The sequence below is a fragment of the Myotis lucifugus genome, unplaced genomic scaffold (genome assembly GCF_000147115.1).
Source record: "Myotis lucifugus unplaced genomic scaffold, Myoluc2.0 scaffold_33, whole genome shotgun sequence".
Lineage (NCBI taxonomy): Eukaryota > Metazoa > Chordata > Mammalia > Chiroptera > Vespertilionidae > Myotis > Myotis lucifugus.
In genome coordinates, this window is record NW_005871081.1 from 220,762 (window position 1) to 239,717 (window position 18,956).

An 18,956-nucleotide genomic window follows, 5' to 3' on the forward strand; every position below is an offset into this window, starting at 1 on the left:
CCCCCCACTTTAAAATGTCAACCCCTAAAATCAGGGGACATTATTGGGGGTGGGGGATGTGACCTCCCTGAGATTGCAGGGGTGAGGGGGTGGGTGATGTGACCTCCCTGAGATTGCAGGGGTGAGGGGGTGGGTGATGTGACCTCCCTGAGATTGCAGGGGTGAGGGGGTGGGGGATGTGACCTCCCTGAGATTGCAGGGGTGAGGGGATGGGGGATGTGACCTCCCTGAGATTACAGAGGTGAGGGGATGGGGGACGTGCCCTCCCTGAAATTGCAGGGGTGAGGGGGTGGGGGACGTGCCCTCCCTGAGAGCTCTTGGAAGGGCCAGCGTGGTTTTGGAAAGCTCTGAGTGACCCTTCTGGTGTCCTATGCCAGTTTGGCCACTTTGCATATCTCACTTCTTACCTGAATCCAGAATTCAGTTTATTGGCCTCAATTTGGGAATGTGGAAAATAAGTAGCCTGACTACCAGAATTTCCCAGTGTAAATGCTAAAGTGTTGAGCCAAATTCACCATCCCTAAAAATAATGCAATTTTATCTTTAAAATAATGATTGATTAAAAAAAACTTTTTTAGATTTACATGAAATAATTGGTCTTTTGTATTGGCTTAATCTTTTTCTTATTTCAGCTGACTAGCTGCTTAGGTCTAAACATTGGTCATCTTGAATTTTACCTAAGTTAATGTTTAAAATCATCTACCATGAAATTTATTATAATACCTGTACTGATGACGCTTTCAACCCAAACCTTTCATGCTACCCTTGGTAATGACCATGTCCTGCTCTGAATGTGGGGACTGCAGCGCCCACGCCCCTGCGGGAGCAGCCGGGTACCTGGACTCTCTCTGTGGCGCTGGGCCACAGCTGCCTGCACAGGACTTTCTTGAGAACATCGGGAAGGAGGCTGATCGTGATGAGCAGGATGATGGCCAGCCAGGCAGGGCCACTGGATAACATCTGGATGAACACATAGTACATCCTTTGATAATTGAGGAATGGCCTGGAGCGTTGGGGGAAAGAAGAAAAACAACAGGATGGCAGGTCAGAAATCATCAGGAGAAACACTGAAATCCCGCTCTGTTTCCCCCACTGGCACAAAGAGCCCTTGGTCCTGGCAGCTTTAACTTCTGGCACCGATGGTCATTGGGCAAGCCACCGAACATGCCTGCTTTGAATTAATCACAGACCTAATGGGATGGAGAACTTCCCCTATAACGCTGGGGTGTTCTGAATGGGAGAAGAGGAGGAAATTGTATGAAGTCATCCCAAAGGGAAAATAAGTCCCTGAAGTTCAGTTTCAGAATCACAAAAAGGATTTAAAAAGATTAAAATGGGTAATTCTTTTGGTATCTCAGAATCACAATGGCTATTAACATGAAGATTTACAAAGGTCCTGTTCATCAGAGCTCTAGTTAACTACCTAAAGCTTATGCTATAAAATTCTTTAAAATTGTCTATAAAAATACAGAGCACGAAATGGCTTCCCTGTCAGGCAAATCTATACCTCAAAGGAAATATCTATATTGGGCTCCATAAAAGAAGTTGAAGAGGATGCAGCAACTGATATAATGCTGAACCTGAGTTACAGTTTCATGATCCCTAAACCCCAAGGCCCAGGAGCCAGACAGAGAAGTTTTCAGGATGAACTTTCCTCTTCCAGGGCTGCAGCTTTAACAACTTGGGAAAGTTCGCTAGTATTTCAGGGATTTCTTAAAGCTTGGCACAGGGTTGTTGGAAACCCACCCAAAACTTATCTAAGATTTCTCTATTTCCAGATCGCAAAGAACATGTAATGCATGGCTTTGGTCACGAGAGGGCAGTAATGTAATGAGAGGTTCAGCAACGGCCAACATGGGGACAAGGTTGATCACAGAGGCTTCTCTACTTTCAGGGGCTGCCCCGTGTTTCTCAGGACCTGTGCTCAATATTGAAGTTGCAGAGTGGAGAGGATGTTGCTTCTGGACTCACATCCAGCCAGGCCTAATCGAAAGAGGCACTCCCTCCCAGGTCATAGCCACTGGGGCCTCCGCACTGACCTTCCCCGAGGCCCAGCCCTGCTCAGGAAATGCTCTGCTTTACGGGGAAGGTAGGAATGTACACAGGAGAATTATAAAACAATATGGTACCTCCATGACAGGAGAATGAATAAATGCTTAGGGGACTAGAAGGAACCGTCTGTGAGGTGATAGAGGGAAGCACTGAAGAGGACAATGAACCACAGGGTTTTGAAGGATGAATAAGAGCTCAAGAGGAAGGCTAATTGGAAAGGGCATTTTTGGCGGTAGGAAGAGCATGGGCGAAGGTGTGCTTGTGACAGTACCAGAACACATGTCAAATGCAGCCGCTTCTTGCCCTCATCAGGATTACTTTTCCAGCTGGACCAAGGCTCCTCTCCAGTCAGAGTGGACTGGCCATGGCCCTGCCACAGTGCTTTTGCACATGCATCTCTCTTCCTTAGGGCTCTGTCTGGCGTCAGGCTGCCTCGGCCCAGTGGCGCTGCTCTCTCTGTCCATTTTATCACTTGCAATGTACGGAGAATGTGGTTGGGAGGAAGACAGAATGAGACATGTGCTGTCAAATACTCAGCCCATGCCTCATTCTAGGAAGCATTTAATAAGTGAGACCTGTTACGATGATGGTGATTTTCTCCCAGGTTGCAGTTTAAATAACAATTTTATGTGAGAAACCTTCTCTGACCTTCAGTGTGAAACAGGCCCCTTGCTATAGCACCCGGTTTGTTCCTCACTTGTCAAAACCCCGGTAAGTTATTATCCAGCATGTTGCCACCACTGAAAATGTGGGGCCCAAGGGGTAGGGACCATGCCTACCTCATTCCCGCCATGGCACAGAGCCTTGCACACAGCAGGCATTCAACAAATACTTGCACACAGGAATGAGGTTAAATGGAAAATGTGTTTTGAGGCCCCGATGAAAGATACTGCAGGACTACTAGTATAAAGGTAATAATGATTATATGCTACTTATAATTCTTACCAGATGATTCCTCCCCAGAGGAGGGAAAAGACAACGTAGAATAGCAGCGACCCCCAGATGACAAAGTGGTTTATCCAAGTCCAGTAGTGTGTATCTAATGCCAGCTGGAAGAAAAAAGGTGATGAGCAGTGGGATTATCTACATGTCACATGAGCCATGGCGAGGAAAGAGAGCCAGAAAATAATGAAACCAACCAACTAACCAACCAGTACCTTAATATACCTTAATTTTAGCCAAAATGTCCACATGAAACTGCTCAAGGAAAACAAGCCCTTATTCTTCCAATGAAGATACAGAATGTGTGACGTCACGTCCTTGTAATCACAGCATTCCTAGTAACTCTCACCCGGATCCGGGGGAAATGCACTGGGAAGTGTTTCTCCAACAGCAGGGACTCGGGGGCGATCGCTTAAGGTACTGGCTATGTTACTACTAAGAATATTACTTTTGGATTTTCTTTGTATCACTTTTTAAAACTCAGATTGATAGGTGTGGGGACTTCCATAATAATGTCCCATAAAGAATTTGACTTTTAAAAGAGCTGGATTTTCCATAATGCATTGATTTCAGTTCAAGTGCATTTTTTATTATACTGGGGGGCAGGTGGGCTTGCCAATGAAAATAATTCGAATCCGAATCCTTTTACAAAGAAAAGGCTCAGTGAGGGATGAGTGGGAAAGGTGAAAGGGATTGAGAAGTACAAATTGCCCGTTATACAAGTAGCCTTGGCTGTAAAGGACAGCATCGGGACTATAGGCAATCACATTGTAATAACTATGTTTGTTATGGGATGGGTATTAGACCTATGGAGGTGATCACTTCATAAGGTACATAAATGTCTAATCACTATGCTGTACTCCTGAAACTAATATAATATTGTGTGTCCACTGTAACTAATACATAATTTAATAAAAAACAAATTAAAAAAAGAAAAGGCTCATTCCTGCATCTGCCTTCTGTATAATTCTGGAGGTCTGTGTACTGGATCGTGGGGTGAGCTGAGTCTACGCCTCACTCATTTGAATGGTGGTAAGAAGCCCCCTTACTGGGCCCAGGTGCCCATCTGGGCTGTGTGCTAGTGTGGATTGTAACTTGGAACGGATTTGTAGTTCAAAGACGGGGAGACCTACACACGCCGGGGTTAACCGTGGCCAGAAGAAGCAGCACCAACACGGGAGAATTTACCTTTAGTGTGACGGTAAACACCATCACAGTGAACACCAGCGTCCCAAAGGTCCAGTTTCCGAATATCTGTGGGGACAGAGTCCAGGCAGTCTTTTGTTAATACGCATTTCCCCTCTTTCACACTCAAACGAGAGTGTTTAGAGCATACATCTCATTGTTGTCCTGCGCCAACACTTCACACCCCCAAGATACAGGGACTAGGTCTTGTTACTACAAAGTGAAAGGAGATGGCAGTGAACACCCTGGGCATTCACCCCCCGGCTCCCCAGTGCCATCCCGCAGGGCCAGGCAGTGACCGAGAGGTGGAAACAGCCCTTCCTACACTGACAGTCCTGTCTCCCGGAAACTGGCTCCCTCGGTGCTGTCAACACACATCAGTCCTAACGTCACAAACTGGGAGCAAGAAAAACACTGAAGAGCAGGTATTACATATGCATGATGCTAACTCTGGTTTTTCTGTTTCGAGTTTCATGTCGAAGCAACATTTACCCGATTACCCAGTTCTACGCCTTCTGCACGTTCAAGAATAAACTCAGTAGAGTTTCTGTCTATTCTCTTTCGGACTCAAGTCTGACACCTGCCTGCTTTGGAAGAAAAGCAAGTGTTGGAACATTTTGCCAGTAAGCAGCCAGTATGTGCGACACATGGTTAGGATTTCCTCGGGAAAATCGCAGGAAAGGGAGAAATGAGGCAGACAAGACAGAGCTGCGTGAAGGCCCCCTGCAGCCAGTCTGATGGCCAGAACCACAGACGTGTCAACAGTCCCTCAGAAGAGGCCGCCGAGAGGCGAGAGCAGGGAGCAGGGAGCAGGGCTCCCAGCACCCAGCACCCGAGGACCCGGGCAGGCTGCCGGGGATGGTGTGGGATGGAAGCACTCACGGTCACATCATGAAAACAGCACATTCCCACCTACAGGCAAAGACACAAGCAAAATAAAACACCTATTGCTGGAGACTTCTTTCCCCCAGGGGGCAATTCTAAGAGTAAGTTTCTTCCAGGTTTCCACACTAAGAACCTGCTGTGCCTGGTACTGCGAACCATGCTTCTGAGAAAACGTTGCTTTCCTTCTTTAACAGATTATAAAGCTTTATTTCACAATGAATTTAAAAAACTGGAATACAAATTTTCAACTACATGTGACTCGATTCAGGTGAATGTGTAGGCTACCCATCTTGTGATACATCTAGTGAGGTAAGAACACTGGTAGAATTCCAGAAGGAAAACTAAGTAACGTGTTAGGACTTTGTTGTAAACAGACTTCATAAGGATCCTGCCCCCAATGAGCATCTCTTTACACTTTATTCTTTACTTCAGCACCATGAGCGAAACCGGGCTTCCGTCACTCGGAGCCACAATCACCAGTGGCTCTCAGTGGGGAGGGGGTGTGGGAATTCTGACTCCAGGGGACACTTGCAGTGCCTGGAGACGTTTTTTGGCTGTCACCATGGGGGGCGGGGAGTGGGGGGAGAGGTGCCACAGGCATCTAGCAGGCAGAGGCCAGGGGCCTGCTAATTGCACTGGGCAACCCACAGCCAAGAGCTCTCTGGCCCCAGGTGGCAATAATGGTCAGGCTGGGAAATCCTCAAAAATGTGTTCTCCCTTCAATGCTTAACTTCCGAGGCAGGAACATTGGCAGAGGACTACAACAATGCTTGGCCAGCTGGGTGTTGGAGAGAAAGTGGCTCTGCTTTGTTTTCACTGGAGGCCGATGCTGTTGGCCAAAGTGAGGGGTGACCCTGCTGTAAGGCAAAGGGCGGCTTTGAATCCCATGCTGGCACCATGGGTGGGACCTGGCACACCTGCCCGCTTGTTTTCCACCCCTGCTGGGCAGGAAACCTGGAACTCATTTTAAAAAGTGTTCGATAATAGCAAATTGTGGAAATGGAGTCAGCACAGAAGAGTGATAGGCTATCTCCAACAGCATCACAAATCAGGGACAAGCTTTCAGCCACTCAAGTGACTTCTTTATTTCTCTCTCTCCAGAGGGTAAGGGGGTACTTCTCTAGGGCACCGCCAGGTTTTCTTGTATTTGTGGATTATGGTGGATCGGGGATCTCAGATTAGGCATCCCGATGCCTAGTCCAGTAAAACACATGGGCCTCCGCTGTCATGTTTACAGGTGAATAGCAACAAAGCACAACTACCTTGAACACAGAATTGAAAATTTGGCTGGAACCCTGGGCAATGCTGGGATCTGCTCCACCCTCACCTATGCTCTCTCGCTACTTCTGGCTCTTTGGGATAGACAATCATGGTGACATCTCTATAAATTCCTCTGAATTTTCTTATTTGTTTTAAGGAAGCCCTTAGGCTAACTGCTAATAAAAAATGTATTATTAAAATTGTTTGCCATTATTTCTATGGATTTTGTGGTGGGAGGTGGCATGGTTCACTGGGATACCAACCCTCTTTCTCAAAGAACTGTCTGGAGGGACCATCTTTTTTCAAGTTTCATTAGCTCCCATGCCCCCCATGAGCCTGATTTCCTAACTGCTATCTCCATTGAGAATGTCACTAACTTCATAGCCTCACTCAGATGATAATGAGAATTTCGTAGAATGTCTCTGGAGCCTGCCACTCCAATAGATCTACATTTAATCCCTTCTCTCACTTCTTCCTCTCTCTTCTGAAGATGGGTATTTTGCAGGAAATGTTCCTGCTTTTTAAAGCTCTAAGATCCAGACCAATTTAATTTTTATGCATACAAATATCCCACAACAAACCTGACTTGCATTTTTTTCAAGATCACAGCCACAAGAAACACCTATTACATTTCCTTCATGCACAGATTCCGGATTGCTACCAAGTCTGCTGGCATAACTTGTCCTTGCTCCACTGGCTGGCGATGGCTCAAATTGCAGCTACCTGGATGTTTACTGACTCATATTATACCATGCTCTAAACTTCCAAGTGTTCACCTAGGAATACCCTTGGCCTTGCACTTGACCTGGAGTGGCCTTGGACTATGCCAATCTCTTGGAGCTCCTGTCTTCCTAGTGACACAGGTAAGTGTCCACACTAGGTCCTTTACACCCTTATCACTCATAATTAGGGATGCTATGAGTATTATTCATCTTGCTGTTATAACTCTAGGTCCTTAGATTATTTAACTTCTATAGAGCACTAGTGAATTGGAGCAAATTTCGCCTCTAAAATGCATAACTATAGACAGACAAACACCTCACATTAAATACCTTATTTGGCACCAACTGCCCCATGTACTGCTTCCTACTATCACTATGTGTCTCAGAAGCTTTTCATATGACAGGATGTGCATTATGCGTGTTTAATCTTTGTCATGACAGGTCAGTGAGCAGAGTACTCTCACAGCTCTTGGCTAATGAGTGGCAAGTCACCCACTAGGGATTTCTTAGTGGGAGTGGTACAGGTCAACTTGTGTTTTCTTTACCCTGGTCTCTCTTTCTGTCATTGTTTCAAATTCTAATAAACAGTTTTGTCCAATAATGGCTGAACAAAGGCATGCAAGTGGTAATTATGGGAGATATAAAAGTGTTGCAGAAAAGCATCATTCTAGAAGTTGAGACGTTAGTATTTAGGATCTGTAGGGGCTCAGGGCATCCTTAAGGAAACAGGAAATAGGATATAAGTCAAGAATTGGTAGAAATCCTTGGATAATATGCAAGGCCTCAAAACAGCACCGCATCCACTGACCCACAGCGGTATAAGGAGTGGCTGGTGGAAGTTTGGTTGGAGACACATCAGGGCTACTGGAATTTGAGCAGGAGGAGAAGATGCTGCTCAGACATCACGCTGGCAAGGCCTCTCTATGGTCTGTACCTCAAAGCCCCACCACACTGGTCAACCAGCACTCCCTATAGGTTTTCAGGCGCACCTCTAATTTTACTATGTAACACTGAGATTAAACAATTACTGGTAAGCAGCAGCATGGACTACAACAAATACTATAATTTTGTACCAAATATCCTGGGTTTGAGTTCTAATTACCTGACTTTGTATAAATTTTTTAACCTGTCTGAAGTGAAGTTTCTTCAACTATGAATATGTCCATGGGCGATGGCAGTTGAGAGAGGATAAGATTTGTGAATATGAACTGCAAATAAAGTGCCTGATGAATGGCACTTACTTCCGTATCAGCTGGCTACCACGGTCCTGGAATTTCATCCTCAGGACACAGAAGCTTAGTTCTTTTTAAGATACATACGAGACGCTTACTTAAAGCGTAACCCATAAGGACAATCTTATAAAAGAAATATAAAGAACAATAAGACAGCTCTGTTTAATGACATTTATGGCCTGCTAGCATCCAGAAATTATTCAATTAAAATAAACTAAGACAAAGAACAAATTCCAGAAAAATGCAAAGTTTGTAGAAGAGTGAAAGAAGACTTTAAAAAATTCTCAAGATCAATTTAGTAAAAACCGGTTTACGTTATAATGAAAGATAACTGCACCTTTTAGTAACAAGAAATGAGAAACAAATAAATGGGTAAACAAATTCTATGGGACCTGTAACAAGACCTTTGGGTTTCAAGCCAACAGCTCTAAGAGATGAGCCACACAGGAGGACAACATAGGGAGAGGTGTTCTGTCAAACAGGAAATGAAGCAAACTTCTGTTCACAAGCCACCCTTATTTACATCAACAACAGTGTTTATGTTTAGGGCTAGGTAAATACGTAACATTCAGGTAGGGCACAATTCTGACATGTGCTCCATGTCTTTTGCAATTGTCCCAGGTAGCACGGGTTTGCCACATTCCAAGCGGTGTCCCCAACAGGCCCCGCATGCCTGCATACGTTGCCTCTAATTTATGGTAAAGGGAAGCTCAAACAAGTCAAATTGAAAACTGTCACTGACTCAGTGGCAATCCTGACACAGAAATCCAGAGATAAACACCAAGTACAAATGATCAAATGTCACAGACTTCTCTAATACAACTTTCGTCTACAGGAAGGAGAGGGGAGCAGCAGCTAATAGTGTTTCTACTGACAAAGCACACAGAAGTAGTCACAATTTGAAAATATTTTCGAGAAATATTTTATCTAGAATGCACTCCAAAAACATAGAGAGGACACACCCACAATTGTCTTACCATGTGTGTGTTGGTAGTCATTATCTGAGAGTGGGAAGGAAAGCAAGTCGCAAAAAGAAAAAAATCAAGATACAAATAAAACAAACCCTAGAAATTATGCAACCAGAGAGCTGATGTCTATTAGAAACTATCAATCTACTCATTGCAAAGGAAACAGACACTTAAGGACATGTGAAAAAAAAGGGGAAAATGTGTTAAATACGAAATTCCCATATTAAATAAGCCATGCTTGGTGGATCTCACTGAACCGCTAGATAAATAATTAATGGTGAAATACAAGTTACAGAAACAAAGTCTGAAAACCCTCAGGAAGGGGATTTCCCACAGTAAGCCGAGTATGCGGAGTAGTGCATTTACTGACGTACTATGACCTGTAAGCGATTTGGGAGCTAGAGACCCAAATATCAGGAGACCCCACAGGCTGTGCTGAATGACTGCACTGACCCCGGATCGAACACCAATCGAGGGTTATTCCCAAGCAGCCAAGTCAACAAGACCCAGTTCAGTACTAACCTGTCCATTGCTGGTCACAGATGCATTTTCAAACATGAAGTAAGCACCAAAGAAAAATACCAGAGCGTCAAATACTCCTAAGAATGTCCAGTAAATGAACACTCGCCAGCGGAGTAGAGCGTTCTTGGTGATATCTCTGTGGAAGGAAAACAGTGAGAACATAGTGGCTGCGTTCCATTAAAATAGGCCTCGGCCAGGGACCCCGCTGTCTCCACTGTGCTCTGCAGTGAGCACCTGTGTCCACTAGGGGCCTCTAAGTCACTGGAGAGATTTCACAACCAGGGCACTGGTGTGGGCACCATCCACCCATCCTACGTGGGTGTCCCAGTTTTACAGAATCTCTCTATATTCTTTCTTACAACCACATGTGAATCTAAAGTTTTCTGAAATACAGTAAGTTTAATTTAAAAAGCCATAAAAAACCCCAGTAACACAGACATATGCCAGACATCCTGAAGTGCAGTTCTGAAATAACAAACGTCATTTCCTTGTTATTAAAACATACTTTTCAAAAAGCAGAAAAGAACACACCAAAATCAGATCTGTTAACTCCACGCCCCCACCACTTCACTGAATAAAGCAGAGCATATGTGGTTTTTTAAGAATAATTTAGGTCATAGATGCACTGGGGTTATAAGGGGATAGACATCCTTACCCCAGTCCTTTCGTAATTTATCAAAAATCATGGTAAACAAATTAAAAAAAACAAAAGGCATGGTAAAGCAAACACAATATGACAAAATACGAACTGGCTTAATATGTACATTTCAAATGCAACATAAATCATCTATCTAAATTTGAAGTATAATCAGTCAAATTACATTGACTCTTGCGTAAGGACTCCAGTAAAAGCAAGTGCATCAGCTGACACTGAATGTTTCTGGTTTTTAAGTAATTCAACCAGGCATTTAGTTGGAGGCACTGCTTTCTGGCTGCCTCGTTATTATTCTCCGAGCTCTAAAGCAAGTGTGCCTGCGGCTTCGTACCTGTAGAGGGAAGGGTCCCTCTTGAGTGTGTCCATGCCGACGTGCTGCTCCATCAGGCTGTACAAGAGAATCGGAAGGGAAGTGAAACTGATGTTGTACAGTGTCAGGTAGGCGGTGTCGTACAGCGTCTGCAAGAAGGAGAACATCCACTGAAAACAGCACCCGTGCACCTCGTTAAACTTTTTTGATTGTTTTGTTAAACATACATTTTTAATTTGCAAAGACTTTTAACATGAGCATTCTGAAATACAGACAGAGCCTTCTTTCTACAGATTTAGAAGGACAAGGACAATTTTCAAAGCTTCATGATGTCAACTAGTCAAGATTAAAATCATGGCTGAGAGAAGGCCCGACGGTGACCCACCCCATTTGGCCACTGCAAACTTGCAACAAAAAAAGTTGCATAAAAGCTTGCAATTTTGATCGCCATCTTCAAGCTCCCATTTCCCCCAGTGCCGGACCCTTCAGATGGAAGCAGGTGGCCACAGCCCATCTGAGCAGGACAGGAGAACAAGTGAGCAAGGGAAAGGAGGGGCCCTGACAGTCTCTTCTCCCATCAGATGGCCTGCACACCTCTGCTCGGCACTTGAAAGTGTCAGAAGCCAATGAATTGTGAGACACCGAGACAGAATCTCAGATTTAGATTCAGTCCATTCAGAAAGCCCAACACAGCTCTCCTGGGCTTGGGGTAGGCAAGTTACTCACTGGGCTGCACGGGAGAGCCTGCAGTCAGCAGACGTGGGCCCCTCCACGTCACTCCTTCTCTCCACCCGCTGATGGGCTGCTGCGGGCACTTGGGCCTCCCTCCCCATCCTGGCCTGATGCCTCTGCTGTCTACTCTCCCCCCACTGTAGCCACCCCCATGTGGGAGGGAGATAAGGCTCAGGGGAGCGTCTGACTTAAGACATTAGGACTCACCTGCTGTGAAAACCCACAGAAGAACTGGTATAAAAACTGAGGGAAAATGAAGCAGACATTCTGAAAGACAAGTCACATGCCAGTTAGTTCAAGGGCACATTGGAAGAGGCATCTAACCTCCTCCGAGGCTGTCCACGGGACACCACTTTATCTGGGGAAAGTGACCCAAAAGTGTCCTATGTTCTCATAGGAGCAGGTAATGGGCTTTGCATTTTTTTCTCTTTTTTAATAGCACCTACAGTGCATATGTGACCATGTTCTGGTAACTCTGAGAACAGATAATGTAAAAGCAAATTTGTTGAAGAGATAGGAGGGAATGGTGTCAGTGTAAACAGGAAAGAATCAAATTGCATAATGAATAAGGAATTAGTTCAAGGAATCATAAAAGAATGCCCCTTTCTCATTCATTTTACAACTGATATCTTCTTATTGATTCCACATGAAATTGTGCGAATGGGAGGAAAGCGCTAGGATCAGCCCCTTCCTTGCTGACAATTACTTCTATTTTTACATAAATCACCCCTTAAGGCAGTGGTTCTCAACCTTCTGGCCCTTTAAATACAGTTCCTCATGTTGTGACCCAACCATAAAATTATTTTCGTTGCTACTTCATAACTGTAATGTTGCTACTGTTATGAACCATAATATAAATATCTGATATGCAGGATGGTCTTAGGTGACCCCTGTGAAAGGGTCGTTCGACCGCCAAAGGGGTCGTGACCCACAGGTTGAGAACCACTGCCTTAAGGCATCTGTAAATTGTGTCATTCCATCGCGGGTAGTATATTTCACCGAAACAGTGAGAGGAGCAAGGAAGTACTTCCTACCTTATAAAAGAAGTATTGCACAAGCTCAGATATCCTAATGTAATAATAATGCCCATGAACGAGTAGCATCTTCTTTAAATGCTTAAATTTAGGTATTGCATAGTCACTGTTCCTTGCAGCCTGACGACCTTCCTTTCCAATGACACCTATAAGAAGAGAATAAATGTGCTGAGTACACGCTTTCTCAACAACATGCAAGTGAAAATGGGAATAAGAAAATAAGGTTAGATACAACCATGGCTGTGAGATTTCTTAGTCATGAACGTACGAAATCCCAGATGCTGCCCTGTGTCATCTGAAGCCTATGATCTTGCCTTTGGCTGTATCCCCTTCTTGTCTAGCTGAAGTGATAAATCTCAGTTACCAAGATGCACAGGAAATAAAAAAAGAAGAGGCTTACCTATGCCCACATGGGCCTCCAGGATCATGCTGACATCATTTGCACCATCACCGATTGCTAATGTAATAGGGTGCTCTTTTGAAAATTTGATTAATTTAACAATCTGGAAAAGAAATACAGAATTGATCTTCTCTGTTTTACTTTTGATAAGGTTAATCATTAACTAAGTATAAATAAGGAAGATATAAGTTAGGTAAGAAAAATGAAAAAATTATTTACTTAGGCAGGGGTGGGGGACCTTTTTTCTGCCAAGGGCCATTTGGATATTATTTATAACATCATTTGTGGATCATACAAAACTATCAACTTAAAAATTAGCCTGCTATATTTGGTCAAGCATTTAATTAACTCACCCCTAATGCCTTGGCAGGGCCAAACCAAATGATTTTGTGGGCCTTATACAGCCCATGGGCCGGATGCTCCGCACCCCTGGCTTAAAGTAAGTGTACTACATTCGATCTATTTTATCCATATACGATATATTTCACATTGAAAGAAAAACAAAATAAAGCAAAAGTAGCTAAGGTTTGATTACAGTGAGATAAGTAGGAAATGGCTGGTTAGCAACCTGAAGACAGACATAAAATAGATGAAGTAGTTTTCAGTTACAGCTACACTCACATATTTAAACAGAAGGGAAAGTATATTTAAATATAAAAAGAAAAATCTGAACATTGGATTCTATTAGAAAATATTACTATTCCAAACTATTTGTTATCTAGCATCTACTTTTTAAAATAAGCTATTCTTAATGCTATTTTAATTTTCAAACTTGTCAAGTGTGTAAAAACAAATCTGACAGTCCAATGCAATGAATAATTTCCAAATGTTTTAGCCAATTTCTTGGGACTCACTATTTTCCATTCATGTGTCTAAATGATGGTTTGAGATACAGAAGTAAAAAGATGAAGGGAAAAATGTGTAGATTGCCTTCTTTGTTTCAAGATGAGAGACTGAAACAAAAATTAATTTGTATAAAAGTTTGTTAGACTCAGTTCAGAGATGCGTTTATATATAGTGCATATAAGGTTTACATAGAATCAGACACATAAGAGGGCGGTAGGGAATAAAACCATTTTTTATCTTAGATAGAATGTATATGAGTTTTCGAGTCTCAGCTTGTCCTCACAAAGAATTACCCAGGGAGGTCGAGTCCTATATTCTTAGTAACCCGCCACTTAACAGATTAGTGTAGTTCACGTGCGAGGATGCTAAACATGACCTCTTTGCATGTGATTTTCAGTACTTCACCTTAACCCACTGGGTTAGTCTGAGCTGTTACTGTTTTCTTTCATGAATCATTCACAAGAAACTGGTCTAGTGTATCTAAAATGTGGTTTAACAAAATTGGAACTGTTGTAGTTTGATATCAGAAAGAGATCTATGTTCACATATGTATGCCATAATGCTTTAAAGAGTATTTTTTAAAAAACCATCAGGTGTGTGTTTCCACAAGAATATGTTGCAGTGGGTAGAATATGAGTTTGGAGTCCGACAAACTGGAAACCAAATTCTGGCTGTAATTTTCCAAACGCCTCCTTTTAGAAACATCACCCTGGTTTTCTGCACAGGTACTTCATTTGTAAAAGTAGATTAACATCAGCCATCTATCAGGCTGATGCTGAAGGTGAAATGGGTTCATGTGACTGGCTCAGTAACGCTGAGGTCACAACGTTTGCCTTCCGTGTGTATTCCTATCAGTGATTATACCTGTGTGTGCGGTTTTATTTTACAAGACAAGTCAGTCAGAGACATCTCTCCTAGAAAGGGTCATCCATTTGATTCAGTGAACTCATACTAATCACAACAAGCAAAACAAGATCCATGTTTTAAATTTCTATCACATTTGCTTCTATGTAAAAACGGTGGTACTTTGCTACATTTCAAAAGAAATAATCAGTGGTTATGACAACTAGTGAATGGCTTTCAGTATTTAAATACCCGTCAATCTATAATAAAAAAAGTAATATGCTAATTAGACTGGACAACCTCCCGGACGAAGCCAGGGCTGCGAGGGAAGCCCGGGTCCCGGGTGCCAGAGGGAGGCCGATGCCAGCAGCCAGAGGAAGGAAGGCCTACGCTTGCACGAATTTCATGCACTGGGACTCTAGTTACTAGATAATTATAAGGGACAGGAGCACGGACCTGGGCCTTCTGCAGAGGGGCCATCCGGCAGCACAGCACGGCACTGCAGTTCCGGCAGATATTCAGGAACAGTTCTCGGTAGTTGCTGCAGCTGCCATCTTCTCGGGGTTTCATTATTAAAGACAGCGCAGCTCCATCAATAATTAAACCATAGTCTTGCATATCTGTTGAAAGTCTGTTAATGACACAAATCAGAGATTCCTCAATAACTAAGTTTATAGGTTTTAGAAGACCACATAACTTTCTTGAATATCTAGAGAGGCTACAAATCCATGATCAAGGGATTACAAAACTAGTACAGTAACCTGATGTTGTCAATAGGTTCTGCGGCTTTAAGCCAAACGATATATAAGGAAACCGATTTTACCATAGGCTGATGTACACAAGAGTTATATTCCCATGGTGTCTCATCAACATTATAGCGAAACAGCACTAAATGAAATGATGTTATTTAAGGACCTGCTTTACAGTAATCCCTCCCTTATCTTCGGAGAACACTTTGCAAGAGCCCCCAGTGGTTGCCTGAAAAGGCAGGTAGTACCGACCTATATACACTATGTTTTTCCCTATACATACATACTTCTGATGAAGTTCAATTTATAAATGAGGTACAGTAAGAGACCAACAACAATAATAGAACAATTATAATAATATACTGTAATAAAAGTTATCTGAACAGGGTCTCTCTCTCTTTGTCTCTCTTGTGGATACACTGGACAAAGGGATGATTCACACTCCAGGTGGGACGGAGGACGGCTTGAGACTTCACCATGCTACTCAGAATGGTGCACAGTGAAAACTTGTGAATTATTTCTGGTATTTTCCATTAATACTTGCTGACCATGACCACAGGTAACTGAAACGGGGGAAAGCGAAACTGTGGCTAGAGAGGGACTATTGTATTTCTTGTTTTATCAATATGGTCTTTAAAGTACTCAATGTAAAACCTCTGACTAAATTTTAAAATTGTGTTTTAATTAAACATTCACATTTCGCGTAGGCAAAGCAAACACACAGTTCTAACTGTGGATTCATGTGTGTGTCCCCGTACTGCCCAACCATAGAAGGAAAGCATTTATCTTGCAGTCTGAAGAGGTCAGTCTTTATTCCCAAACTTCCTGACCACATTGGCCACCCTCAGTCTTTATCTTCACAGCTACTATCTCCTTGGTATTATGCCTGAATGACCTGCATTGGGAAGAACATGATTATAATATTTCTCTTTGCTGGTTTTCAAAATTATAAGAAACATCTCTAACTCCCAAAAGGAACTCTGAAGATTAGGTGAAGGGAAATAGCTTTGTACCACTTATGAACACTTTAAAATTTGCATATGATCAGAGAGCTGCTTTTGCTTTACCTACATTAATGACAACCTAAAACGATTCAAATAAAATCTATTCTTAGATCGTGCAAGTAACACCAGCAAGGACAACATTAATAAAATGTATCAGAATAAATTCTGAGTATTCTTGGAAAAAACCCAACTCTGGAGCATATATTGTTTTGTCTTAACAGACAAGCAATCATGTATTATTAATATTTCTTTCAATGGTCTGGCAGATGCCCTGAGGAATCCAAAGTACCGTCTGTCCTCCCCCACCCCCCACCCCAAGTGTTTTAGAAACAGATGAGAATGTGGCCAGTGTGGCTCAGTCGTTGAGTGTCAACCTATGAACTAGGAGGTCATGGTTAGATTCCCAGTCAGGGCACATGCCCAGGTTTCAGGCTCCATCCCAAGTAGGAGGCATGCAGGAGGCAGCCGATCAATGATTCTCTCTCATCACTGATATTTCTCTCGCTCCCTCCCTCTCCCTTCCTCTCTCTGAAATCAATAAAAACATATATATTTTTAAAAAGACACATGAAAATGATCCCATTCACAGTATTTTATAAATCAATCAATCAAGTATTTTGTATCCTTTAACCAGCAGTGTGAAAGTACACACACCCACCCACACCCCCTCTTATGCACACCCTCTGTGTAAAAAGACACGTGACAGTTGCTAAAAAGAAATAGCTCTGCTCATGTTTCAGGTGGTCCCTCTCACCACGCGGATGCTGTTACTGATGGGAGGGCAGAACCACATTCCCAGCAAGGGCGTTGAGGCTCTCCCCTTGCCAACGGAGGTCACCTACCCTGAGAGGTTGTCCCTGGTTAAGCTGCCGTTGCAGCGCAGGACAGTTTTACTCAGCTCAAACAGGACGTCATGTAAACTCTGCTCCTCGATTTTCTTGGTGGTTAGTTCAAGCAGCTGTGTGTTACTCCTGAAAAGTTTGCAGGCGTAGCAGGTGGCTGCCGCCGTCTCCATCTTGTCCCCGGTGAGCACCCAGACTTTGATGCCGGCCTTCTGCAGAGCTTCTATGGTGTCGGCAGCTTTCTCCTGGAGCCTAAGAACCCAAAAACGAAACAACAATCGCCAGGGCTGACAAAGGCAAATCAAAACAAACCATTTCAGAAACTTGTGGCCTATGAAAATATTTTAATAGGCCTTCAGAATTAAAAAGCACCATCGCGCTGACTCATGGTCTTATGGTAAAGTGCCCGAACCTGTCTTTAAAGTGTATTAATTTTTTACCCCTCCCCCCAACTAAACACTTTCTAATACCTAATAGATAACATGGATAAAATATCTAGAAGTAAGGGCTGCTTGCATTGCCATACACCAGCATGACAGTTTCGGTCTAGCTGGGACTCACTATCCGGAGAGGCTTTAGGCAGCTGTAAGAAAGATCATATAGCCATCAACAACAAAATGTCTAACCCAGGGAAAAATGAGATCTGGAAAAGAGATGGTCAGTACTATTCATTACCTTTTCTTTTGGCAAAAACTGTTCAAATTTTGCCTCTTATCAAACTGGAGCCCAGGTTGCTGGAAACCAGGTAACACACTGACAATGTTAGCAGAGATTCTATGGCTAGCAGGGATCACAAGCTTCCCAGTGTCAGCTGCTGTGTGAAGCCTTTCTCGTGTGACATTTCACTTCTATAACCAACGTAAGGGCTGAGGACTTGACCACCACCCCATTTTACGTGTGGAAAACCCAAAGCTTGCAGAGGTTACAAAACGTGTCTGAGGGTAAACGGCTCTCTTGACATTGGTCAGACCGTCTCGCTATCCATCGAAGTCTGGCATCAAAACCACGCTTGCCTCCTTTCGGGGGCCTAGCATTTTTCTTGGTTTTAGGGTCTTAGGTTTTGATAGGCGTGTGGAGTAACATTGTGTCTCTCTGCCAAGCACTGCAGAGAAGAAATGGATTCAGATTCTAACTGGAAAGATTTGGTTAGATGTTGGAATCATCCAAGGTTGACCACACAATCATAAGTATTCTAGAGAGAGAAAAAAAATCTCTAATTTCACCTTTTTTTTTTTTTTTTTTTTAAGGAAACTGAGGCTGAGGGTGGTCTGTAAAGAGGCTGGCCAGAGATTTTAAAGATGTACACAAATATCATCACTTCAAAGCCACTGGCCCCTATATGTGCCCACCCACACCAGTATCTATTATCAATATTTTGATGTCTCAACTCCCCACTGACTCAGTCTGCTCCACAACCTTCTTGAGGGGCCCCTGCACATCGGCTCTGCTTGCTTGGTTCCTCCATCCGTAAGAGCCTTCCACTTTCCCACCACTTCCTTCCAGGCCCAGGCCCACACCCCGCCAGGCAAAACCACCCTACGGAGTATCTCTCTCCTGCCGAATGCACAGCTCCGTTCTATGACTGCCGTTCCACGCTGTAAACCTGTCCTGTGCATGTTATGCTTCCTCATGTTTATACTTGTGTCCATACCTGTTATACTCTGGACTGAATGAGGAAAGGGACTAAAGAAACAAAAACAAACACACAAAAAACCCAAGCAAACATGGAACAAACTGATCAGTCTCAGAGGGAAGGTAGGGGTGGATAGGTGG

At 43.4% G+C, this 18,956-nt stretch overlaps 1 protein-coding gene across 1 annotated transcript in view; it reads right to left on the bottom strand.

The window, feature by feature from the left end:
- ATP11A (ATPase phospholipid transporting 11A) overlaps positions 1 to 18,956 on the bottom strand; it is a gene marked incomplete at its 5' end in the record, with an annotated part of 136,343 nt that overhangs the window by 9,236 nt on the left and 108,151 nt on the right. The window contains 10 exons of the mRNA XM_023752473.1: positions 838 to 1,003; positions 2,998 to 3,101; positions 4,183 to 4,248; positions 9,769 to 9,904; positions 10,755 to 10,882; positions 11,673 to 11,732; positions 12,500 to 12,645; positions 12,900 to 13,002; positions 15,045 to 15,219; positions 17,184 to 17,435. Of these exons, the coding sequence (XP_023608241.1) occupies positions 838 to 1,003; positions 2,998 to 3,101; positions 4,183 to 4,248; positions 9,769 to 9,904; positions 10,755 to 10,882; positions 11,673 to 11,732; positions 12,500 to 12,645; positions 12,900 to 13,002; positions 15,045 to 15,219; positions 17,184 to 17,435 (1,336 nt within the window). The remainder of the gene's footprint in view (positions 1 to 837; positions 1,004 to 2,997; positions 3,102 to 4,182; positions 4,249 to 9,768; positions 9,905 to 10,754; positions 10,883 to 11,672; positions 11,733 to 12,499; positions 12,646 to 12,899; positions 13,003 to 15,044; positions 15,220 to 17,183; positions 17,436 to 18,956) is intronic.